This window comes from Lineus longissimus, chromosome 12 (genome assembly GCF_910592395.1).
Source record: "Lineus longissimus chromosome 12, tnLinLong1.2, whole genome shotgun sequence".
Lineage (NCBI taxonomy): Eukaryota > Metazoa > Nemertea > Pilidiophora > Heteronemertea > Lineidae > Lineus > Lineus longissimus.
In genome coordinates, this window is record NC_088319.1 from 14,681,650 (window position 1) to 14,708,652 (window position 27,003).

The window sequence follows — 27,003 nt, forward strand, 5'->3', positions numbered from 1 at the left end:
TTGCCAGTATAAAGAACTGTCTCCTATCTTTGGTAATTTGTTAAAAGGAAGATAGACTGGATCCAGTTTTGGAATTTGTGAAGATTGGTTATTGTGGCAATACTGACCACCCAGTTTAACCATAAATCAAAGTTCCATTGGCTATGTTGTAAACTGAATCAGCTAAAAGGAGACAGTTCACATTTGCATTGCTCTGCCTTCCTCCATGTATCTCATCAGTATCATTTGTTTCAGAGTGAAGTGATGTCGTAATGTGCCTTGTAGATGTGTCTGCGATGTTGTTGTTGATTTTCTTTTCCAAATTTTTCATCTGCTTTCACATTCTTTTCAGTTTAAGATCTTATCCTGTTTCATTGTCAAGTTTTAGGGCATCTCAAAAAGGTGTGTGCATGGTTGGGACCTCCTGTTTTGCCTTACTTTATGAGTTATTTTGTTGCATTTTATTTATGTTTCTTCGCCAATATATTTCAGATATAAATGAGTGTCAGTATGAAAATGGCAACTGCGAGATTAATTGCTGCAATACGATTGGTTCATATTACTGCAAATGTCCGCCAGGATTTCAACTAGTAGGCGGCAGGAGTTGCCAAGGTCAGGGGTCAATTTTTGCATGTCTAATTGGCATGGGTTATCCGTAACCAAGGTAACAAGTGATTGCGTACCCTTGCTAACATTGCTATGAACCCTGTGCTTGGTGGAAGAAAAAAAAACTAACCCTCCACTTTACATGATTTTTCACCTCTGAAAAGGCCCGAGTGCTTTCTCTTGACATTCCTTCATGAAGGCATGATGAAAATAATTGCCACTAATACACTAATAAGGTAAGATAGTACAGTTATAGCCCCAGAACAGTTATAGCCTCTGCCTGAATTAATGTGTACTGCCAGCTGTTTTCTACACTGTATGGGCTATACATGTAGGCTATAACTGTACCACTTTACCTTATATATAGGTACCCACCACTGTATGACTAACCCACCCCTGGTTTTTGCCAGATCGCCCTGCTGTGGAACATGCTACAGATTAATGATACCCAAAGACTTCCTAAAGTTACTAACTGTCTGAGCATTTCAGCTTTAAAAATGCTATTAAAGCTGAACCAGGAGATTTCTCTCAGCGAGTAGCTGGCAATTACACCTATATCTTGAATGTGTAACTTCTTTGCCGTGTGGTAGGTATTAGTGAAAAACCACAAAAGTCTAACTGACGTCATGCACAATACAAATTGTGATGTGAACATTTATTTATTTGTTGCATCACTGAGGATGTCATCTGTGAGGCCACTCTGCCAAGTCACACAAACCTCTTCCGTTAATGGCTTTCACTGTAATATTATTTGTTGCAGATGCATAAAACTAACATATTTGTCATCAGAACTTTACGATGCATAATTTTACAAGATTATCATAAATCGCTGTTTTATTTGAGCCATAATGTTTTGAAATCCTCCCCGAGAAAAGACTTCCCTGAATTCTAATACGTGACATAGTTTTGTTACACGCATTGCTCGAGTTGGTTTGAAAAATGATGGGGATATCCGGTGGGGAGAAAACATCCTCATATCTAGCCAATTGAATGATGATCTTGTTTTTTTCCTGACCACCCAGTGTTGCTACGAGCAAGTCGAAGATCACCTAGGTAAAATGGAAAATATTTTGAACAACTGCATGAAAACTCATGTCCACTTTTTTCTGATGTGTTTTCTGCTAAGTTTTCGTAAAGAAGGTTGGGATGGTGAATGGCTTAAGTGGTGTGTGAGGATTCTGCATGTATACCATCCTTGCTTTTAGGTGACTATTACCTGATTTACTGAGCTAGTTTTGATGATGAGATTATAAACAAGTAAATAGAAATGTTGGAAGTGGAACTGAGAGAGAATAAAGAGATTACATGATGCCCTAAAAGAATTTGTCTAAATATAGCATATTGAAAGATTGACTGTTCTAGTGTTAGGCTACCAATGTACCATCTTCATAAACCTGTCAATCTTTTAGAGAGAAAAGAAGTAACTTGAAAGCTTTATCTCATCAGAATCTGGTCCACTTCAGCCATCTTCGGCAAAAAGGGTCGCGATGTTTCTAATTAAACCACCTCCTCATATCTCGTGTTCCTTTACAGACATCGACGAGTGCGCTAAAGATAATGGCGGTTGTCAGTATCGGTGCGTCAACACGAAGGGCGGCTTCCAGTGCAAGTGTCCAACCGGCCAGAGGCTACATGCTGATGGCAGGCAGTGCATAAGTAAGTATTTTATCTGATTGTTGATGAGATGTTATTGCAGTTGTATCCTTAGTCAGTTAAGCTGATGTACAAACGATAATATGATTTTTGCTAAGTAAAGCTTGTGTTAGGTAATCAAAATGACTTCTTTTGGCCTTAGTCGCAGACAAAGGAGTTCTTGGCATTAGGAGGTCTTAGTAAAGATGCCCTCACCCACCTAGCATCCCATAACCTGCCTGGTCCCTCCTAATCTTTCAATCCTGACATGTTTCCTTTTCAGATGTTAAATCCCATAGAATTGCTTTTTAATCCATCCATCCCATCCCTGAATCCCATGCATACCAATCAATTATCCACCTAACTTTTTCTCAGATAGAAATACTTAATTCCTCTTGCTAGACGTTTTATCATCATCATCATCATCATCATCATCATCATCATCATCATTGTCTGATCTTCATGTTTTCCATAGCAGCCAGTGGGCCTACCAATGCTTCTGTCATATCAGAAAGGTCATGAATCAAAATTCTACTTCCACACCACCATAAACTGCAGCAGTACATTTGTCTTCAATTGAGTCCCATCCTGATCAATGTGTCTCTCTTGCTGATTTGGCAGCCTCTTCAACATGACATATATTATTGAACACATCTTTTCCAATGAGATGACTCATATTAAATATGTCTCGGCAGGGTAATATAAATGATTCGAATCAAGTGCCGTGAGTTCTTAGACAGCAATCGATGCCAATTTTGCTGTGATCGAAAGAGTACTCTTAGTGCATGTTGTAACCTCGTCTTCAGTCTCATTCTCCTGGCATTCACTCTGAGGCAGCCATGAGTGGTCAGGCCCAGTCGGGAGAAAACTTATTGGCAATTAAAAGTCAGGGAAACAACATTTCAGCTGCCAATACCATTGAATGTGGTAGTTATTTGGAAAGTAATATCACCCACTGGTCTGGTAAGGGTCATTTCATGAAACTGTGCATGCCGCTCCACACCCATTGCGCTAGCAGGTAATCTGAATTACCAAATACCTGCTGGAGCCAAGTGTTTTCTCCTCAGCAGCAAAAAAGCTGGAAACTGCTAAAGTGGAATCAGCATGAAGGCACTTCCCAGAGAAATGGCTAGCAAACTGATCCTTTCCACCAAAAAAATCAATGAAACTTGACTCTGAAGCACTCTGAAGCACTCTGAAGTTAAATATCTCAGAAAACTAATTTCACATCCAAAGCCAGCATGACAAGCACAACAGCATTACACGTCAATTTTTTGGCAATATTTCCTCTTTGTATTAAGATTTCGATAGATACCACTGACACTTCATAGTCGCTATCTGATAAAATGCTCTTGGCGTCCAAATTGTTTGTGAAAGATATGGATTGTGTATACCCTGGACGATCTGTCTCTCGACGGCTGCCCCGGGCCAAGTGATGGCCAGGACAGTAGAGTCTGGGGCATCAGCTCTTGCCTTTGAAAGATATGGCTTGTGTATATCCTGGACGGTCTGTCTCTGGTGGCACCTCCCTGGGCCAGTTGACAGTCTTCATCTGGTTGTGACTTTGTCCTGCAATAACCTGTGTCGCTGGAATTTGTAAAAGTCTTCTCTGTTATAGGGACAAATGAGTCTCGCCGCAAATACATGAATCTGCCACCAGACTGCCACATAAAAAAGCATTTGATTTATTGGAGAAAGAAACTTTTTATACAAAAAAGGAGTTGGCATTCATCCTGGATTAATCTTATCTCAATAGAAAACATCACTCCTTGCCCTTAAAGTTGGTTCTGATAATTCTTGGTTTGACACTCTGACAAATGGCTTCTATTGCTGTAATGAATCTTTCTACTCGTTCCTGATGTGGAGGAATACGAGATGGTTTGAGATCAAGTATTAGGAAAGGGGACTAACCAATCTTAGCTGTCTAGTTTCTTTGGTCTGATTGCACTGGTAGTGTTGCTTCTGAAATTGGAACTACAACTGGTGCGGTGATTGCCTTGATTTGGACTTTGCAGATCCAGCCATTCTGGGTATTGGATCCAGGATCTGATAACATAAGACTGGTTGGCACTCCTGTGATTTCTCTTGGGACAGGCTCATTCTTCTAACAGAATGGTAAACTGTCGTCCAAATTACTTGTATCTACTGCGTTGAAGTTTGAAAAATTATGCCGGTGAATCCAGAGGGGTGGGGGGGGGGGGGCTTGGTGGCCAGATCTGGAGGGTTTTTTGGGGAGGGGGTCAAGTAGGAGATGGGGGTCAAATGCTATTTGACTCGTAAGTCTACTGACAGTAAGGCTGGAGACACAAATTCTTCGGTATTCTATTCAGCTTTCATTGTCAATAAAATTACTAAATTCAGTCAGACTTCCCCACTAGCTTCAGTGGGCGATATTCTGAGGTTCTACTTGAACAGATGACGCCACATCAAATAGTTAGAGTTGACGTAATGTCTTTTCATAAATAATTCACCGAGAATAATTTCTGATCTCAGCTCGAAATATTTCTAGAAACTTATTAACTGCATGCAGTGCAAGTGTCTGTCAATTTGTCTAGTATTGTTGACTTTGGCAACAGCTACTGGGACACAGTCGAACAAACATGAGATATAACTTAAGATAAGTATTTGGATTGTGTCATTACCCATAGGAAACTTATATTGACCAATGAAATATCAATCTTGGTCGAGATGTTGGAAACGACATTGGTAAGTGAAGGACTATAGATTCCTTGAAGTTATGGGTGTGATGTTTTGCATTTTCCATGCCTGGACAAAATGGATGTCCTCCTATCCTGTTTTCATCATGGAGTATAATGGAACCAAGCCGATTGAGATTATTTTGGGGTTGGGTTGGTCCTTTACCTGCATCTACCTCTGGACAAAGTCTAAAGGGCAGGCTGACACCAAACTGTGCTCCTCGTGAGGAAAACCTGACCAATATACTTCTCCTTGAGCAAGACACTTATCTTAGAGGAGTGTTGGATAATCCTGCAGAGGAATCTGGACTGAAATTTGGTAACATCGGCCTTAAGTATCTTGTATCAATATCTTGCAATCAATTTGGGATGGTGCTGCGCAAACACTAGATAACACCAAACAAGTGTTTGGATTGCATCACGATGTCATCCATTCCAATACCCACAAGCCTCTGGCAACCGACCAATCAAAAGTCTACATCAATCTGAGCCCTGGGCACTCTCCGATTTCTCAACGGCGAGACGTCAAATGAAATCTCTACAAACAAGCAGGAGGCAATCGCGAGCACAATCAATTGATATGAATTAGACATGGAATCGGACACATTGTCTCGTGGGATGGCCCAACTCCCATAATTCCTTGCATGGAGTTGCAAAGATTACAAAGTTAACTTTATTGAGATCGTGAAATCAGATCTCTGGGGGGGGGGGGGGTCCCATTTATTGATATGGTGTTCTATGTGTTTTTGTCACGGTGAGCTGCGATAATAATCACGAGCAACAAAAATGTCTTGTTTTCGGAAATCACCGCAGTTGCCTACAACAGGAATTGGTGAGAGATATACAGTCAATATCAAATCCATCAATAACGGCTTTTGTCTGCAGGTAAGATATCTTTTTGGCACACATCGCAACAATCATTATTGCAGGTAACGTTGCAACAACAAAAATCACCCGTGTGCAGCTTCACAATCAGTGAAACGACTGGGTAGAACTTGTGTCTCAACCCCCTACTGAATCATTCAGAAATTGACATCTTCATTAGATGGCAAATTGATTACTGGTCTCGGGTTGGTTGCTTTGGGAGTTGGTTCATTTCTTCATCTTTATCAAGCAAATTTATAGAGAGGATGTGACTTTCAGATGAATCTTTTCAAGTTCCGTATCGCTTTTTTTGCGATATATTTTCCCATGCTCTCTGACGAGGTGTCTGGCTGTTATTTCTCTTGTAGTTTTTGCAATATATATCGGTCTTGTTAGGACCCTGCTGAAGAAAAGAAACAACTTCAGAACTCATTATCTCATCACCACATTCATTTCATTCATCATACTACTGTCTTTATGGACCCCAAGCCTCACATTAATGCCTATACTTTAGCATTCCCATACCCATCTTATACCAGAACCCATCTATACAGACCCAAAGCCAGCATGTACTTATCCGTCTTATACCCAAACCCATCTATGCAGACACCTAGCCTCGCATCAATTTCTATACTTCAGCATTCCCATACCTTTCTTGTACCCAAACCCATCTATGCAGACACCTAGCCTCACATCAATTTCTAAACTTCAGCATTCCCATACCTTTCTTATACCCAAACCCATCTATGCAGACACCTAGCCTCGCATCAATTTCTATACTTCAGCATTCCCATACCTTTCTTGTACCCAAACCCATCTATGCAGACACCTAGCCTCGCATCAATTTCTATACTTCAGCATTCCCATACCTTTCTTGTACCCAAACCCATCTATGCAGACACCTAGCCTCGCATCAATTTCTATACTTCAGCATTCCCATACCTTTCTTGTACCCAAACCCATCTATGCAGACACCTAGCCTCGCATCAATTTCTATACTTCAGCATTCCCATACCCGTCTTATACCCAAACCCATCTATGCAGACACCTAGCCTCACATCAATTTCTAAACTTCAGCATAAGTTCCCATACCTATCTCATACCCAAACCCATCTCTTCAGACACCTAGCCTCACATCAATTTCTAAACTTCAGCATAAGTTACCATACCTGTCTCATACCCAAACCCATCTCTTCAGACCCAAAGCCTCACCTTAATGTCTATACTCCAGCATTCCCACACCTGTCTCATACCCAAACCCATCTACATGTATTCCCACCCCCGCTTCACATAACCTCTATGCTTATCCTCCACCCAGGACCTCGTAGAAAACACCTCCGACCACAACCCCCTCATAAGCAAACCAAGGAGAATGACAAAGATCATCTATCTAACGTCATTAATTCAAATCTTAACACAATAAGTATTTTACACTGTAATCGTATATGCACAGTTCTATATATGAATATTCATGCAGTTTGTACTAGATGGAGTGGTGGGGTAAGTTATATGAAGACTTTATGTCAAAAGTCATTGATTAACTTTTTGGCTGAAACGCAATTTGAATGAACTAATTGAATGAGACTGTGGAAGCTATGGAATTAATTGATTGACAGCTTGAGCTAGGTTGACATCAGGATGGAATCTTCTTTTTAGTATCATAATGATGAGGGATGGTCTGCAGGATTAGCACAGACGAGCCAAGAATGCTCGAGCATTCACAATTTTAACTCGGAATACAAAAGGGTAAAACTGCAAAAGTTCTTCGCAACAAACTGCCACCACTTTTTCGGTACACACTGTACGATCCATAGACTAGATATTTGATTAGCTTTTTACTTCATGCTGCATGGATCACTTGATTATTATACCCCGAAATTAATAATAGCAGATTTCATCCCAAATTGCACCAAATGCAACTGTTCATTATATACAGTGATGATGGTAGCAAATTGGCTCAAGTTAGGATGAAAAAAACCATAACTAATTGATGAAATTTATTTCTAGACAAAGTGTCTTGGCATTCAATGTGATATTTATTGCATCTGTACAGATTGCACCGCAGATGGGTGAGAAAAATTGCATGTCCTTGGTGCTTTAGTTAAGCCCTTTAATTTGAAACTAGGATGATGTTGGAACAGAAAAAGAAAAGTATTTCTCAAATAGTATGTCTCTTCTTGATTAAATGTTTCCCCTGCCAAAGAAGTTGAGTGTCACTCATTCTGATCATATTGACAATAACATTCTGCATCAGCTACAGAGCTGCAGGTCACAATTAACATGTACTGCAAATAAAACATTTTGATATGCCAAGACACATTTACAGGAAACACGAGCAACGGAACAAATAGAACATACATTATTACTTTGGGACGTCCATGTATGGAACGCCTCTTAGTAAAACAGTGATTACTCGGAGCATTTTGAGATTATCTCTGTTAGATAAGAAGAGAGATCCCAGATTGATGGGGAGCCTGTATTCCTGGAGAATATTTTCGTTCCATTTTCTTGGAGAAAATGAATTTCCATTCAATATTTGGTATCTTTGTTATCGATTATTTAAATTAATTGTTATTTGAGTAGAGTTTGATCCCGCTGGATTTGAGTATATCTTAATGGCTATCAATCATGAGAGAGCGAGATAAACTTCCATTATTAGCTTGATGTGTTTTTTAACAGATTTTTTAGCAATTTTTGTGGGCTTATTGTCACAGAGTATCTAATTCTGTTTCTGGATAACCTCAATGGCATCATGCAGGACATTTCGTATGAGTACTGAAAACTATCTCGCATCACTGTTCCTCCTATCAACCTCGGCCACTGCGCCATTTAGCAGAATTCACGAAAAAGTAAATACGAGTAACATATTGCATTTCAGTAATGAACATGTATTGACGCAGCTCAAAGACTTGCCCTATGTATATGATCATAGGAATATTCTCTAAGAATACTGACTTCCTTTAGGGGTATAATAAGTTGAAATCATGGCAATACAATATACACTGCAAAAGTATGGGCTATGAAAACCCCTCTGAAAATTATAATTGATGTAAATTATAAAATGTCTTTGATTGAGTTTTCAATTTCACAGGCATTCTTGGTAAAAGTCTGAGGATTTTTATTAAAAAACATTTCAGTTTGCAATGATAGATTTTTTGGGGGCATGATCCAGTGTATTGGTATGATTTCTAGCATTTTCATTTACTCAATTTTACGAAAAAATGTCACTGCACGAAAAACAAGCATCAGATGGCTGGGAAAATATGCTAGTATTTTGCTTCTTGGAAATCATCATATTTTGGGATGCCGTTTTTTCGTAAAATGGAGTAGAGTGCTTTGTTTCCAGGCAAGCCGAATGTGATGTTAACAAGGAGACGGAGCATCACATTATCGTGGGAATGTGTGCAGTCAGTCGTAAATTTCAAATATCTCGATCAAAAATGCAAACAGACTAGACAATAAACCTTTAAAAGTGACATCAGAGCAACCACAGCATCGGGAGGCTAGGCCTTTGGAAAACCAATCAACCAACACAGCATCTTTGAAAATCCTTCTGCAAATGAGGCTCACTTAGATATGTATAAAGCTGTTATCAGTGGGATCTTCTTGAAGTGGAAATTGTAACAGTGATTCCTGCACGCATTACCAATGACTAAAGTAGAGAGTAGATGATGTTGTCATTCACAAGTTTTGTCTCCAGTTCTATGTGGTTTTGTCCAAGTGAAACTCGGGTGTTTGATTTTGTCTTCAAAATCATTGTGTTTTGACTATGAGTGTGGAATTTTTATTATGATTGTGAAGTAAACCGGTATTTGAAATAATAATGATAAAAATGTATGTAAGTATGGAATGTATGCATGAGGTAATCACTGTTTTACTCCATGAAATCTGCTGAGATGTTGTTTTTTTGTTGGTCTTGAAAATGAAAATGACCACAGATTGAATGTATTTTTTCACCGTGAATAGAAATGTTTTGAACTGCATAGATTCATGAATTGTTGTTTTCAAAGGAATATTTGCTTTTTTGGGGGCACTTAAGTCCTGCAGTTTTGGAATTCAGTTAGGAGTTCCGCTATTCTTTAAACTATTTTCAAACAGGATTGAAGTAATCATGTCATTTTCAAGACCGATAGATTTTGTGTAATTTTTGACCACTTTTTTCTCAGCCTTTGATACCCTATCTCAAATTTTTTTGACATACCCTACTCATGGTTATTCGAACTATCTCAAAATGTACCTCTAAATCCTACCAAATCCTATCTATACGATCAGCTATGATCCTTGCATGTTATATAAATGCTTGTCTTTATTGATAAGTTAGTGGTACCGGTATAGGCTACCTATTTTGAAGCCTTTGCTAAAATCCCTTAGCTCACATAGTATGTATATAGTCCCTTAGCAAAGGGGCCGAGGACATCTTAAGTTCTTGACCATCCAAATGAAAATGGCAGATATTTGAAAAGCAGAGCTGTTTGCTGTTGCTAAAATCTGTAAGAAGTCTTGAAAACGTCCTCGGTCCCTATTGCCTTTGAAGTAGAAGTACGACCCAAACCAACCCAAATCCTAACTAACAGCTATTCTCCAGTCTAACCTTGATCCCATTTGTGTTTAAATGTGTAGAAAACCCCCCAATTATTAACTACAAAATGTCTCTTTTTAAGAATTTTCCAGATTTTCCATCCCTGTGCTTTGCTCCCATAGGTTGCTGGCAGAAATGTGAAGTCAGTTAAGAGATGTGTAACAAATTTATTTTTACTAACCTTATCTTATTCAACTGACCTTCACCTTTTCTCCAGTTGACCTTTTCTGGGCAGCAAATGACCTTGAGTTTAGGTCAAGGTCATATGACATGCGAAAGTAAAATCAAAAGTGATGTTAATCGTGTTTTTGTTTTTTACGCTCCAGCTGATGGTGGTTGCCATATCAACAATGGCGGCTGTGAACACATGTGTCAGACGCTTTTCAACGGACATTATGAGTGCAAGTGTCAAAAGGGGTTCAAGTTGGGAGAAGATGGAAAGAGTTGTGAATGTGAGTAGTGCAACTTGTAGTGTGATGTAGATGTTGAAAGTGCTTCAAGTATCATTAGGCTCCAATTGTGTTCCAGTCGTGCTCTGTTCTCTGACAGATGCCCATTGAAGCGGAGCGGAGCCTTCAGCTTTAATTTTGTGCCTGTGATTATACTCCAATATAGAGATGTCAAACTGTTCAGACCTCACTAATCCCAATGAAGATGGACTCAAATGCTTTCTTTTTAAGATTCAGTGCACTTGTATGAAAATCTTCTTACAGCAATGGACCCATGCCTAGTCAACAATGGTGGCTGTTTACAGAAATGCGTCAACTATGGCGGCCGTGCCCAGTGTCAGTGCTACATCGGTTACCGACTGAGCGCAGATATGAAAACGTGCGAGGACATCGATGAGTGCAAACTGAACAATGCCGGCTGCACCCAAATCTGTCGAAACACCCAGGGATCTTTTGCGTGTACTTGCAATCAGGGATATCAGCTTGGAGTGGATGGCAAATCTTGTTACAGTAAGTTTCAGACATTAATCACAATATTTTGAAAAATCTGAAAAATTTTAGTTCACACTTGTATGTGTGGGTTTACATAGAGTCGTTCACATTTGTGTAACTTGATTTACATAGAGTTCACACTTATGACAGGATTTACATATATGGTCTGACTTGTATACTAGGTGTTACAAGTCAGGATATTGATTCCCAATCTTTTCAATCTTTTATTAATGCATCAGTTATAACAAATAAGGGAAAAGGAGGTAAGACATTTGAAAAGTGTAAAATGATAATTTTCAATTCAAGTTGTTTGATTATTTCTGTTCACAGCTCCAGGTTTGATATTTATTATTCAAATGTTATATCTTAATGTCTTTTTGCTGTGTTTTTTTTCTGAGATTTTTTGTACTGTTTGTGAATAACAATTTTGTTTGTGTTGATTTTAAATCAGTTTAGTGAACACCTATCCAAAAAAAACATGAAATGTTCTAAATGAGTGGTTTGAGTTGCTTCAGTGTCACAGTTTTATAAAGTTCTGGGGTCACTACACGCGGGAAACCGTCACAGTTTTCTGTGTTCCACAGGCTTTGTGATCACTTGGTGTTACCATTGCTAATACAGTTTCCAGCATTGTCCAGCAGTTCACGCTTAAATCAGTTCTTGAACAGAGAGTGACCCAAAGGAAAACAATATTACCTTTACTCAGTGAAGTCAACTCTCTTTTTCTAATGCCTAATTTTCAATATTTTTGCCAAAATTAACTAGTATTTGAGTTGTTGTGTGTCTCAATTTGCATCTAACTGACTTTTCTTCCTGAGTCATGATGCTATCTGCAAATGGTTTATGACAGGAAAACTGTTGCCTTTGATCATAAATGCCGTTCATGCTTCCATCTACCAGCTGCTGGTGGAACTATGGGTTCTGGCAATCCTATGTAATCCTCGGAATCTTGAAAATTTATGCATAACATATCATTTTGCTTTCATCGTTTATTATGTAATTATTTCATTTTTATTTTTATTTTCATTTTCGTTCGGTTGGGTTTTATTTTTGTGTAACTTCTTTTAGGGATTGAGATGGAAGTTGTAGACAGCTGCAGGGCGGATAAGGGCGGCTGTGATCATACCTGTAAGCATGTTCGCGGCGGCCCGCAGTGCTCCTGTAACCAGGGCTATACGCTTCAGATTGATGGAAAATCATGCACAGGTTTGTATATTCAATCTTGCTTATCATCAGTCATCATCATCATCATCACCATCATCATCATATGCTGCAGAGCTGATGAAGATGGCCATGACCACATAATCTGTGAGCATGGATCTGAGGGCCTGCAGTGCTCCTGTAACCATGGTTATCAAAAGAAGTTGAGAAATGTCCATACTAAGGTTTGTAGTTATTGTATTTGTCTTTGTCCTTTGTTTCATAGTGTGAAAGATCTTTATTTCAAAATTTGTTTTATACATTTGTCTCAGAACTTATTGTTGCCATATTCAACTCTGAAAGATGAAAAATTTCTAAGTCTAAATTTTTTTTTTACTTCATTTTTTTTCTGCTTAAAATGAAGAAACATCATCAGTCCCAAATGTTTTTTGACTTTCTATTGTAATTTATGCTTTGAAGTTATGATTTAGTCTTATCATTTCAATTTTTCCTTGCATCCAGATACGGATGAGTGCGATCAGGGTACAGCTTGTTGTGAGCATCTGTGTACCAACAACCCGGGAGGGTACACTTGTGGCTGCAAAATCGGCTTCAAACTCAACAAGGACGGATGCAGATGTGAAGGTAAATAATGTACACTAAATGACGCTGTTATGAGAATTTTGAGCTATAAGATGAACCAGTCATGGTTGTAAGTTGACTCAGAGAAAATTATTGGTACTACTAGCTGACAACCAGTACAGGGGCAGATTGAGGAGGTAAACAAAGAGGGGTGCACTGCTCAAGTTGTCCATTTAACCAATTCTTTCTTTTTCCTTCAGATGTGAATGAGTGTATGGGCAATAATGGCGGCTGTGAACAGATCTGCGTCAACTCGGAAGGTTCCTATGAGTGTGTCTGTAGTTCGGGTAGCAGGCTTGCAGCCGATGGAAAGCGTTGTCAGGGTAAGCCAAATACATTTTTTGAATTACAAAAAGGGAAATGAATTTGAACCAGGATTAGTCGGATCAGGCATTGTTTTCCTGATAAAGTATAAAGTGAGAAAGAAGATTCAAAAGAGTCATAATTTAGGAATGATTTCCTCGTTATGGAGGACATATAATGACACGTTGCATGTGGTGTGAAAAATTCCCATTCTGAAAACAATGGCCAACTTTTGTTATATCTTCCCTTGATTTGGAAGTTTTTGTGTTGTTTCCACCTTATACCACTTTACTTTAAAGTTAACACAATGGTAGAACGGTTTGACAGCTTTGAATATCTTGCAAAGTACATTCGAGACCGTGAGTACAGAGTGATCTGTAGCATAAAAGCACAGCAGTAACGCTATCATAGTCTACCCCAGCTAGGGGATTCCCCTTACTTGTACAGCACGTACCGGTAACAAAAAAATTGATTTTAAAATCTGTGCAGGTTACTAATTTGAATTTTTTTCAGATATTCTCTATGACCACTATGACTGGTATAACAGTGTCTATAGAGGTATATTTATTGCATGATCAGTAGCCACAAAATCATGCCTCGTACCTCATCATGACCTCTACTAAGTCTTTTTTCTGCTACATGACTGTACCTAGGATCAACCCCTTGACAAGAGTCAAGACTAGGGGTACAACACGTTATAAATTCTCATGAAAAGGAGTTTTTGGAAAGAATGTGGTCATTCTTAATCATAAATTTACCATAATGTTTTCTGGACAATATCACCGAGTCGTACAAATAGCCACTTGGAGAAGACAACTTAGAAAACTAACAGTTGTATTCAAATAGGTCCCTGAGTGGTCAAAACTGCCTAAATATCACATCATATCCATTTATCATTTTGGTAAAGTAGATATAGACATCAAGTAGAAGCATGAAGCCATTGATTAAGTTAGTTAGATACATCACTCCACTGTAAAATACTATACAGCACAACATCAGTTATCCAAACTTGCCTGTATACTATAGCTCCACCATGTTAAGTCACGTGGTCTTGATCGATGTGAACCAAACTTAACTTTACACAGAAACCACCAACTGATGGGATTCAGAGTGCAAAAATACTACTAATTTTGAAATGGATGCAAAAAAGTTACTGGTAACAGAAGCTGGTATAGTTACATGAGTAATTTTGTTTCAGAACTTTCACTCAGATTTTCTGTCCAAAAGGACCACATTTACCACATTTGTGAAATTACTTAATATTACTCGAGATGCTTTTTATCACGATGAAATGGTCATTTTTGTACACATTTAGTAATTGTTGTACATATTCGATGGATATGAACTACACGTACAATAACTTCCAAAAATCTTTTCCAGAAAATGTGGACACCGATTCCCAGCTTCGTGGTGATACTGTTCCCGGGACGATCAGCTTCCAGCCGACCCCCCAGCCAGTTATACCGCTAACGGACACGGTCAACCTTCAGGAGGAGCTGAATCAACCTGACCCACAAGTTGGTAAGTGGCAATTGGCTTTATGAGCTTGATTAGCTTTGTAGGTTAAGTAGTTTTCTGGCGACTTTTGGGTCATTTTATTTCAAACCCTCTTTATTCCCTCAGGAAAGGTTTCACCTTCATCTTCAACCCTCTAACCAAACATCTGTAATTTTCGGGTAAATCGATTCAAACTTTCCGTTCACCTCGAGAGCACAACGTTACGCTCTGACAATGTCAGATTGAGAGACTTTCAACCCGGAAATATACAGATATTTATATGATTCAGCTTATGTGCCTATGTGACGATATTCCACTTTTCAACGAAATATTTTCATTAACTTTATGTATTCTACTAACGAAATATCTATCTCTGGAAAACTTTGCATTGTTATTTTCAGATTTGAAACATATCGTTTCCCTACGCTTTGACCTTTTTTCCTAAAATTTGAAAAATTTAAATTTTATTCAATTTTTAAAGCTTACACAAGTAGACTAAGTGGTGATGGTATGTAAAATTTTAATTGATTTCGAGATAATTTCTCTCAATTTTTTGTACCATGTTCGTCAAAGTTAAAAATGTTGGATTTGATCCCAAAGTTAATCAAGTTAGCATGAATTTTTGTTATAAAAATCATCTTGAAAAAATTTAAAGGCATGACTCTGTACGTCCAGCATTTTATGTGACCTCCAATGTCATTTTTATGGAAGTCAAGACTTAAAATGATTTATACACAAGAGGCCCACTGCTTGGCCATAATACTGTAGCTTCTTCTACAAATATGACTTCTCAAAAAGCAAATTCCGTCTTTTTCTGTTTTCCTGCCAGTTTTGATGATATTTGCATCAAGTTGTTGTTGTTTGCTTGTAAACCTGTCCATTTCTTCTAATTTGAAGAAAGTTGATGTCCAACCCCTTTCCTGGGCTGGATTTTGCAAGGTGGTTGCCACCAAGTGTCACATTCCCTTACAATGCAACATTTCCACTGACTGATAAAACTTTTTCGTTCATGTTTTGACGACGTGGCAACAGTTGTCAAGATTTGCTGCTTCGACAAAACATGGACAATTTTATCATTGCTGGGTCATTCATTTTGTATAGGATTCTCAATTAAGGCCTGAAAGGGTGCTAAAACCTGCACCTCGGCAGACAAAGAATTATAGCTCTGGATAAAGTTCGAGGCAGAGATGAAAAAAATGAATGGCCCACTTCTATGTTTCTCTCCTAGACTAATCATTGTTTATTATCGTCATGGCAACATAGGATTCATAATCAAAGGTAGGGTAGAGGTTGACCTTGAGTTTGACCTCTGCTTACCTCAGGTGATGCTGGTTGGTTGGATGGTGCTGGTGGGGGGCGCCACTGGTCTGTGTCGAGAATATGATGCTGTATTTTGAATTGTTGATCTTAGCCTCCTCAATGTCCCTGTGGTTAAGTCCCAACTCAATAAAGCCAGAATACAGAGCCCAGGGTTGTGAAGAATTTGTAGTTCCCGTTTCTTTGCCAAGATTTGATGTGGATTCTTCGAGGAAGAAAAAAGTCAACGGAGATGGCAAAGCTCAAATAGAAGAGACAGACCAATCCATGTCATAAATTAAGGGATTGAACTAACTTTCTTCAGCTAAAAGTTTGAAAAGTTGATGTATTGCAGACAACCCAAAGAAAAGTTGGTGTATTGTATGCAAGCCAACTAAAAGTTGGTGTATTGTATTGTGGCCCCTTTGGATCCACACCTGACACGTTCCTTGTCCCCAGCTCCCACATTGAGAAGGCTAATGCCCGCGTCTGTCCACAGACCAGAGGAGTCCTCCATCCCACCTAACAACCTCCTCAGCCACCAGATTTTTGGTTTGGTTTTCTTGCCAAGTTTGCTATTGCAGTTGCTGTTATTCTCCTTTTAATGTCATCACTCGCCTCTGTTTCTTATTAGCGCCACGCAATGAGCAATTTAAATCGCATGGGATGATATTTGCACCCAACATCAAAGCCAGCATTTACCTGTTTTACCAGTAGATGAGAGGTCCTTTTGTCACACCTATAGCAGTGATTATAATGGCTGGTAGCTGCAATTTAAATTGCTTGTTTGCACAGTGTTTTAGACAATTGGAGTGATTTTGATTGTAACAAACATTCGATTTCATCACTATTTAGTCAGTATTTTCCAAATCTCCAAACATAGGATTTCTTTCGGTAAATGACAGTGTAAAACTCTTCTTTGAGGATAAGGAAGAAAAGTGAGTGATGATGACATCACATAGGTGATGATGACATCACATAGACAACCTTAGGATTACTGAATTGTCTCCTGTTGCATGCTAGCACCTTACATCTCATCCTTCAAGAATCAATATGCTAATGGTTAACTGAAGGAATTGGTTTGAATGGTTGTATTGATTATCTCACCAAACTCTGTGAGGGTTGATCTAAAAAGTAGGAGAAAACCAAGACTACAGCCGAGGGTTTTGTTGAAAAGACAGCTCCACTTTTGTGGTGTTTAGTGAGACAACCAATACCGCCTGTTCAGTATCAGTTTCTTTTGATGCAATGCATACTTTGTAGAGCAGATGTTTGAATAGACTGCCTGCTGATGTCAAATTTGGGATTCAGGACTGTCCCCATCTTGATCATATCAGGTTGTGACTCTTTCTAGGGTCTGACCCAACTCAAAGTTGAAAGGATTTGTATCTAATGATACAATATCATAGCAGCATCGTCCACACTAGTATATAATTTGTGATTTGTTGAAAAAGAGTGATTTGAAGTACTTATTTCATCCATGTCTAGTCTATCTGTTTTTGTCTATGTCATTATTTGATTGACATTGAATGTTTATAGCGGTCTGGTAGCAGTTTGATTGAGAAATGGGTGATACATGTAATTGTTTCGTCATAGTCTGTGTGTTGTCCAGTTCTCCTTTAAGGACTTTGAACCAGCACCACGAGAATTGGGTCCAACATTTCCAGATTTTGATTCCAATTTCACAGGCGTATAAATGAGCAGTGCAGCGAAGTCTGGTATGCGCATGCCAACCAGATATATGTGTATAAACTTAGAAATGTTGGACCAGATGATCTTTTGGCTGATTCGAAGTCCTCAAGGCTCAAATCTGTCATTTATTCATATGACATGACACTGATTTAAGAATATTTCAGAATTTCACTCAGCTGATTCAACTTCTATAGAGTTTTTTGCTGTGAGTTGCTTCCTCTACCGATTTGGTGTCCCCCAGCTATTTGTGTAATGGTACATGTACATTCCCATGGCCCACATTTTAACTTCTAATAGTGATTGAATAAAAGAGTTGTGGCTAGTTTAGTTGAGGATAAAACATTCTGTGATGGCCAGTTTTATAAATTTTCATTGTGTGTTAAACCTCTGAAGCTACATGTATTACTATCCTCTCCTGCAAGCTGTTTTTGACTTAGAACTCTACTTGTCAAATGTTCTCTTAGACTTGAAACTGTCAAATATCTACGGTCTGACATTATCTCTGACAACTTTATATTGGATGTAACCTTATGAATGTCTCGACTTGGATGTTAAATCTTTCCCTGTCAGATTTTCTCTGCGAATAGCTTCTGCTATCTTAATTTCCAATGTCTCCTGTCCAAAATCTCAATGGGTGTGACTTTTTCTGATGAATATAAATAAGTTTACAGACTTCTATATAAAAATGTGCTTGAGTATTTTGCATTTCACATCCTCTGGTGTAATTTTGTGATTTCTGTGAAATATTGTATCAAAGTTTAATGTAGTCTGGTCCTTTTCTCAATGACATATTTTCTGCATGTATACACATTCCAACAATGTGAAGTGGTTAAACTGTAAAAAGTGAGGAAAAATACTAAGAGTTGATATTTGTGAGAAATTATGTTGTTTGGAAATAAAAAAGAATTGGTTTTTATTTGAAATAATTGTGTTAGAATGTAGGCCTGTGGGTAATTTTGACATGAACGGAACACTTTTGTGCTAATATTCAAAATAAATCCAAAATTGGATGCCTGTGCAATCCCTATTTGTCTCAAATCAAATCATGAGTTTACATAGAACCTTTTGTTTGATATCCATCCTGATTCTCATGTTCCCTTCAAATGCACAGTATATAAAAACTTTGGAAGCGGTGGTCAAGATGTTAGCCCTTTATCTTCACATACAAGAAAACGGCCTACCCTTCCCCACAGTCTGGTTCAGCATGCTTTCTCATTCTGTCCCATTTCTTGAACGGTTTGCCCAATTGTTAGTTGATGATTCCTTATGTTAGTGTTAGATTTTCAGATTGGTCAGAGAATGAAGCAGTTTGTAGGTAGATTTAGCATGTTTAGCTGCAGTCACAGACCATGAACCATGAATGCTGAAAATTTCGGAACGTAATGATAGATACATAATCTGATTGATGCTAAAGTGAAATATTGATATCAAAAGTTAACCATTCTTCCAAATATCACGAAATGACAACTTGGCCACGGTATCGTATGAGCTCCCCAGAGGTGACCTAAAAAGATGATCACTACATGGAGGGCTCACGGCAGTCGATCGTTCATCAAAGATTCTAAAAATTGAGGTGGACATTCTCCAAATGCATTTTGTCTTGTCATGGTCTGTCACTGCTTCAGTCTCTGGGTATTTTGAAAATTTCGCATTTTGACATAAGGTATCGTAAGCGTTATTTTGCTTCAAGTCACATGATCTATTCTCTCTCCCACAATGCTCTGCGCGTCTAGGAATCAAAGTCAGCCGAGGTATGGATAACCTAAGTTGAAAATATAATGGCTTTAATATCACATATTGCTGTGTTTTTTTCACATCATCATTTTGACTCAGTAGGGATTCCCTGATTCTTTATGGTTTTCAGTCAAACAAAATATATATATATACAGGTAGAGTTAACTCACAAGCTGTTACTTCAACACTTGAACATGTTGAAGCAATGTGTTTTTGGTTACATCAAAGATAGAACTCGACAAGTTAATTTGCATAAACTTCACTACGATTGTGTGTGTATCACATTAACCATGTTCAATGTGTAATTATGAATGACGGTAATGAAATATTTTAAATTTTCTGAAAGTTTTCGGCCATGGTATTTGAACACATACCTGACCGCCCAACATTGTCATGCTGTAAAGGGTAGGGCTGAACATATTGAAGATAGCTGCCCCTAAACTTGCACCTTTGACCCTGAAACTACTTTGTACAAGAAGTCAACGTTGAACTCACAAAAGTTAAATGTGAAAGGGACTATAATGTCAGGAGATAGAAATGGAAGGAGAGATGTCTTGCATCCTTCTGTTGAAGTCGCACACGATGGCAACGTTAAAGATAAAAGAGAAACTTTCTAACCAAAGTTAAATTTATAGCAACCCCGAATTTCATCTATGCTCGCATCCTTTCAGAATGCGTCCCCGGAACCTTTGGGGATGATTGTGAGTACAGCTGCGCCTCCTGTCAGAATGGCGGGATGTGTAACATGCAGTTGAATGGTTGTGAGTGCAAGCCTGGATGGACTGGACTGCTCTGTAATGATACTTGCAAACCGGTAAGTCCTTGTGCTGATGATTATAGAAGGGCATGACGAAGACATGTCAATTCTAAACCGAAGTAACTGCCATAATGTCATTTTAAAGGTGATTTTGTCTACGATGGGCCCATGCCAATAACTCAATATCTGTCTTTGACCCCAAGTGGCAGAGCACGTCAGATTTGCTCATACTAAGCATTGCAGAAGCAGTGAACAGGTGCCATTTGAGGTTTGGTAGTTGACATCGCTTTCTCAATATTACTCACTATAAATCTTCAATGTTCATGTATTTCAGGGCATGTTCGGCGAAGGATGTAATAACATATGCACGTGTCAAAACGGAGGATCATGTGACTCAGCCTCTGGAGAATGCCGCTGTCCCCCTGGTGTCAAGGGACCAAAATGCGAAGACGGCTGCCCGCCAGGTTTTTACGGGACAAGATGTGATAAACCGTGCCCCAAGGCCTGTGCTAAGGGCTACTGTAACAGAATTTTCGGTTACTGCGAGTGTGCCCCAGGAATGTTCGGGCCTTCTTGTAACTTGCCCTGCCCCCAGGGGACGTATGGGCCAAATTGTGTCAAGCAGTGCAAGTGTGAAGGGGAGAATTCAGATGGATGTGATCCAACGGTAAGCTCCAGAATCCATATCATGTAACTCTCTCACCAAATCTTATATGAGTGCAAAAAGAAATCATTTTCAGGTCTGAAAGTATCATTTTCTGGAAAATATAAGTCAGTATTGCTGTATCTTTTCAGGATGGTACCTGCACTTGCAAAGATGGTTTCTATGGCGACCAGTGTGAAAACAAATGTAACAAAGGCTTTTATGGCCCAGGATGCAAGAAGAAATGTTCATGTAGCTCACAGACTCGCTGTGATCATGTGACTGGACAGTGTATACGGGATTGCCCACCTGGCTGGACGGGGGATAGGTGTGACCAACGTAAGTTGATCAATCAGATAGTTTCTTTTATTCTCGGGCATGGTAATTGGCCAATCGGTGACTGTGTGATGAATGAACAGTTGCTCCATTGGCCTGTGATGATTCTGATGTCATACCATGAGGAAAGAAATTTGAGATATGAAATTGATTTAAAAGTCAAAATATTGTGTTATTCTTCTGGTTTTGCAAATATTTGAGGGGGATATTTGACCGTGATATGACATCGGCATCTGCATCCTAATTCATGGTTAACCCTCTCAAGACTGAAGGCAAAAAGATTGCAAAACTTATTTCAGTACAAAAATTGTATCCCCTTACGAAAGTGAAGCCCAATTCATTGCGTGTCACATTCGGGGATGGAAGTTCCCCTAGTTTAGAAAATCTCTCAAAATACCTCAGTCTGGGTTGATAAACTGTGCATGTCAAGCATTAGATTCCTCTCTAAATGTCTGGAGCTTGATGTGTTAGTGTCCATCTCACTTCACCTCAAGTTTGCTAGAATCATCAGTACATTACGTGTACAAATGTCTACAGAATGTACATGTATGTAAATTTCGTGCAAACTTGAGGCGAGGCGGACTAGAGTTGGTTTTAGGATTTACAAGTTGATGTTTGGTGTTCGATATTGTGCATCCTAACCCCTCCGTGTTACCATGGTTACCTCAGCACAAACCATTTCATCTGAATTATTCTGTCACTGGTAAGCTTTCATGAGGTAAGCTCTGTTGGCCTCTTTCTCATCTGACAGTGATTCACCTCAAAAAACTATTATCTTTGATTGATCGCTAGTGACACCAAACCCTACTTAAAGGTCCAGTACCTTCAAATCTGCTTTGTTTTGTGACCATCTATTATTACAGTGTAGAACTCCTCATGCTCAGTTTGCAGTTATGACTTGAACGAGTGTGACTGTCTGGCAATTGTTGCTTAGATCTGGTTTGTGCTGATAAGCCTTCACGTTTTCATTTGCATACTAATTCAACATTATTCAATATCAGTTACCTTTTTATGACATTTTTAGACAAATCTATTCCATTTACAATCCTTGCATTCAACTTAAAAATTAACTCAAATTATTTTTCTTCTGGACTTGAAGATACTTTAATTTCTTATCCATCTTTTATCGCTAGCCTGCTTTGCAGACTTCAACAAACACAACATAGATGTGAAGAAGGCAGGCTTTCTTTCCTGCATACACATTTATTTTCAATTGCCGAAAATGGATTTCACACAAAATATAGTTATCCATATAGATATGCAGTCTGAGCTCAGTGCCTGGATCGATACAATCCATTTTGTCTTTTTCTAGGACTTTGACTTTAAAAAACTCACAAAACCTACTTCCATGCTGCTCCGTCTCCTGAACACCGTAAAAAAACTTGGTTGCCTTGAATAAATCCAAGGAGTAAAATCTCCTCCACACCAACAAAAACATGGTCCATGAATATGTCCAAGAGTAAAGATCCTTGAATAAGTCCAAGGAGTAAAATCTCCTCCACACCAACAAAAACATGGTCCATGAATAAGTCCAAGAGTAAAGATCCAACAACTTGTATTTCGTACACTACAACGCTGCTACTACTGCCTGATCTCTCACTATTTTCATTCTGTCACCATCTGTCGTCAAGATAAACATAAACATTTTCATCGATCATTATCGCCATTTGTCATGTCACCAATCACCATTGTCATCATCATCGAAATCATTATTTTGGTCCCCACATTTCATTACCACACTCTCTTCCATTCAGCACCTCATTATCATTTTGGAAGACCATATACCGAATTGGGCATGATTAAACTACGTCTTGCTCTATCGTCTGATGCAGTGGTGATGTAATGTATTGCAGGCATGTTGCATCTCACAAAATGCCTGGTTGTAAAGTCTATCTTCTAGTATTGTCAAGTGCTGGTTAGATGTTCTCGCTCATTCTTTGATGCGACTTGGAAATGCAGGCATGGGGTTTCTGACCAACTTGTAACATGATATGAATGTTCCTTCTTGTGCTATTGTATCAGTTCTGTGTGATTGCATCATGCATCATTCGTTCATGTATGTATCAGTTACATGTCTCATTGCATCCTCCAATGACATACAAATCTCTCTTTCCATATCACAGGAAAACATGCCTGTCTGTGGCCCTTTTGACAATGTTTTCATCCCATTCACATCTCCGACTCTGATCTACTAAATGCATCCTGGTCCCGACCTGATCTTGGACTACCTGTTGCCCTCCTCCTACACACACACAGTCACATTCCTTGATCAGAATTCTTCAAATTGTCATCCCTGGCAGAAAATTGTATTGCGGCGATGATGAAGGTGAAACCCTGTGTATTCCTCTCCATCACCCCACTGTTCTCTTGTGACTTTGTCAGAATCTCCGATTGAGATCTCTTGTCAACACAAAACTTCTATGGGACGCTCTCAGTGGCGGATCTGGAAATCTGGGAAAGGAGGACGCAGCCTAAACCAGAGAGCACCGAACTTGGAAACAAGGGTGGGTGGGCGGGTGGGGGTATCTGAGAGCTTACTTCTAATGTGTAGAAGTGCCCTGAAAAATCTTTGCGCTTGGAAGAACCTACATACCAGAAAACCTGCATCTGTATTCCTATCCCTCTCCCAGCTGATCTGTCCATGGGCTGGGCTCCTCTCTAAATCTTGCATGGGTTGTAGGTTTGGCATGCTCGACCTATGACTTAGGAAGTATTGGCAGTCTTGTGACAATACTCCTCCCTCTTGGACTTGTCCCTAATCCTATGCATCTTGGCATGAATTCGTAACTAAAGCGTTTCTGGATATATGTGTTAAAATATGATATTGCTCACCAATTTATTAAGGATCAGATATTATGTTTCATGAGGCTTGAATTATTCATTCCATAAGTGTAAAAGTCTATTCAAGGATTGATTATACTGATAGATGACCACTGCACTAAATCTTCTATGCCTGGAACTATGTGCACTAACTTTAAAAGCAGTCAAATTCTAAAGTTTTGAATTATCATGATCTATCCTTTCGGTACAATCGGCTCTCAATCTGGGCACTGATTTCAGGAAACATTTCTATAGGTTCAACTATAAACTGATGAAACTGAGCCATTGGTGAACTGATGGCTTTGGACTGTTCATAGGCGTAGCCAGGATTTCAAGAGGGGAAGTCTTAACCCAAGGGAGGGATTTCGCCGTCTCATGAACTTTGTCTGTCAGCACTTTTCTTGGCTACGTGTAATACTATTCAATGCCATTAGCTCATGAGTGGGTGCTATGATTAATCTTCTAAATGTCACCAGAAGGCAAAGGGCAGTATTTTGTTTGACATTTTGCGTGTTTTTATTTTGGTTGCTTCACTTTGCATATGATTCTTACAGCTTGTATCAAGGGTAGATACGGTCGGAACTGTTTAGTCAAGTGCAGATGCGGTGAGAGCGGGTGTGATCCCGTCTCGGGCGAGTGTGTCTGCGCGGCTGGGAGACGAGGATTATTATGCACGGAAGGTAAGGAAAGCATGACGATTATCAGTGAAGAGATTGGTAAATTCAAATGAAAGACTGGTATAGCCCTTGTGCAACCTGTTGTGAGTGCACTAGCTTGTGCACTTTTGCTCCTGTGCACTTCTGCCCATGTGCACTTTTGCGCAAATAGGCTGTGTATCCATATGGATTTGGCGCCTAATGTCCACCGGCTTATTGTGGACCTCACTTTGATTGATGCAAATGTTCAAGTTATGGTCACTGGGTCATATCGAGGTGACATGCTGTGTCCTATGACCTTCTAAGACCATAGCCTGAGATGCAGTATATGTAAATGTAGTTCAGCATAACATATGTCTGGTTTGAATGTTTGCCATAGGGAAACATAATGTTTTCAGCATAATAATTACAAGTAATATCATTGACATGTATGATAGCACATCCTTATCATTAATGATTTGTTGTAAAATGTCTATTTCATTTTGAGGTAAGATAGGACAATTCGCAAATAGTTAGCAACTTTTCGATTTTTTTATGAATAATATTTTTTTTTATACATTTTGCTAAATTGTGATTTGTTTTACCATTGCTAATAACCTGAGTGTTGTGATTAGACGTACATTTCCCAAAACACCTACGTCCCCCAAACAATACATTTGTATATGGTTCTGGCATGCCATCAACTTCAAGTTTCTTGCTACCTCAGATCTTAGTATGGAAATTTGAAGTTGAATAATTGCCAAAATCAAGTGCAAAACATGTCGTTGTCAACCCGAACCGAAATTATGAATCTATATATCTTTGAAAGTTAAAAAAGTATGAAATTACAAAATCAGAAGTCCATCCTCTCGGTGAACCCATGCTATCATCACCATTGCTCTTTTGTTTGCAGAAAAAACAAAAGAGCAATGCTACTTGATGGCAGCGCCCTTGTGTGTTCTGTATTGTGTTGTGTGTTATATCGGTTCCATTTTACCAAGGACCGAATCACTGTTTATATGTACAGTGGCATTGGTTCTTGCTAGGATGAAACTGAAATATATACTAACAAATCAACATGAACTATTAAGTTAAACATTTTTGCACCCCTAAAGTTGGCAATTGTACCCCCTTTTGTAAAAATTACAAAAGTATAAGCGAAATTAAAGGGGTTCAGTATGTTAGATCATGCATGGCAGAACTCTCATTTGTGAGACAAGTTGGTCAGATTTTCATTTTCTAAAAAATGTCTTTCAGATTGTCTAAAGGGCACGTGGGGTCTGAACTGTATGAACCAGTGCGACTGCAAGAATGGCGGAACTTGCCAGCCGAGCAATGGCGAATGTGTCTGCGAGCTTGGATTCTTTGGGCCAAAATGTGCCGAAGGTGGGTAAAAATGATTTGGTTTTAAGAAAAATTCATCGACTTGCCCGAGGTGACAAACCCAGGATGAGTTCAACCATCTCAGGTGATCATGAAGTGAAACTTCATTGAAGTCAAAAATGGTGCAAAGGACTTTCCACCCATTTAAAGGCTTACCCCCTTTGATAGAAAATTTAACTTGAATCTGATAATTCTGGTATATTTCTATGATACCCATCACTTAGGGATTTCTAATTTGGAAATTGTCATCCCAGTTATTTGAAAAACATTCCAGACCAAAAATGACAAGCGTGACGGTGTGATATTTCTGACGATATTGAGATTTGTTTCAGCTTGCCCTCCAATGCGCTATGGTGCCCAGTGCATGATGAGATGCCAGTGCGAAAACGGAGCTGCATGTGACCCTGTGAATGGCAGATGTAACTGTAGCGCTGGTTACACTGGACAGTTATGTGACAGAGGTAAGGTCTTGGCCGGAATTAGCAGGGGAATGGTCTTCCATGTAAGGAGGGGAGTTCTTCAATGTAAGAAAAGCAAGGTCATATCTAGCCTGCCCTCAGCAGCCAGGGCCACTCTCTGTTATGATATTAGGCAAAGAGATTTTAACTAAATCTTGTCCTCCACTTACAGAATGCCGTCCAGGAATGTATGGTGAGAACTGTGACAAGCGTTGTGACTGCAGGAATAGCGCTGAATGTGATCCTCAAACTGGTGAATGTATCTGTGCTCCAGGATGGAGGGGGATCGAATGCAGTGAACGTAAGTGGCGTCATAGTGTCATTTCTCTTACCAGACCCAAAGCTGTCGCCAAGGATATTCCAGTGGATG

At 39.1% G+C, this 27,003-nt stretch overlaps 1 protein-coding gene across 6 annotated transcripts in view; it reads left to right on the forward strand.

Annotated features, from left to right (window-relative positions):
• Positions 1-27,003, forward strand: part of LOC135497079 (multiple epidermal growth factor-like domains protein 6) — a 77,350-nt gene that overhangs the window by 37,358 nt on the left and 12,989 nt on the right. For 2 of the 6 annotated variants that reach the window (XM_064786781.1, XM_064786780.1), the window contains exons 5-20: positions 472-591; positions 2,119-2,241; positions 10,683-10,808; positions 11,070-11,315; positions 12,366-12,503; positions 12,960-13,082; positions 13,280-13,402; positions 13,682-13,741; positions 14,763-14,903; positions 20,273-20,415; positions 20,693-21,025; positions 21,154-21,340; positions 24,712-24,837; positions 26,050-26,178; positions 26,508-26,636; positions 26,806-26,934. In XM_064786781.1, coding sequence (XP_064642851.1) covers positions 472-591; positions 2,119-2,241; positions 10,683-10,808; positions 11,070-11,315; positions 12,366-12,503; positions 12,960-13,082; positions 13,280-13,402; positions 13,682-13,741; positions 14,763-14,903; positions 20,273-20,415; positions 20,693-21,025; positions 21,154-21,340; positions 24,712-24,837; positions 26,050-26,178; positions 26,508-26,636; positions 26,806-26,934 — 2,376 coding nt within the window. Of the gene's footprint in view, positions 1-471; positions 592-2,118; positions 2,242-10,682; positions 10,809-11,069; positions 11,316-12,365; positions 12,504-12,959; positions 13,083-13,279; positions 13,403-13,681; positions 13,742-13,895; positions 13,941-14,762; positions 14,904-20,272; positions 20,416-20,692; positions 21,026-21,153; positions 21,341-24,711; positions 24,838-26,049; positions 26,179-26,507; positions 26,637-26,805; positions 26,935-27,003 lie in introns of all 6 variants that reach the window. The other 4 variants (XM_064786782.1, XM_064786786.1, XM_064786783.1 and 1 more) reach the window with 4 other exon arrangements.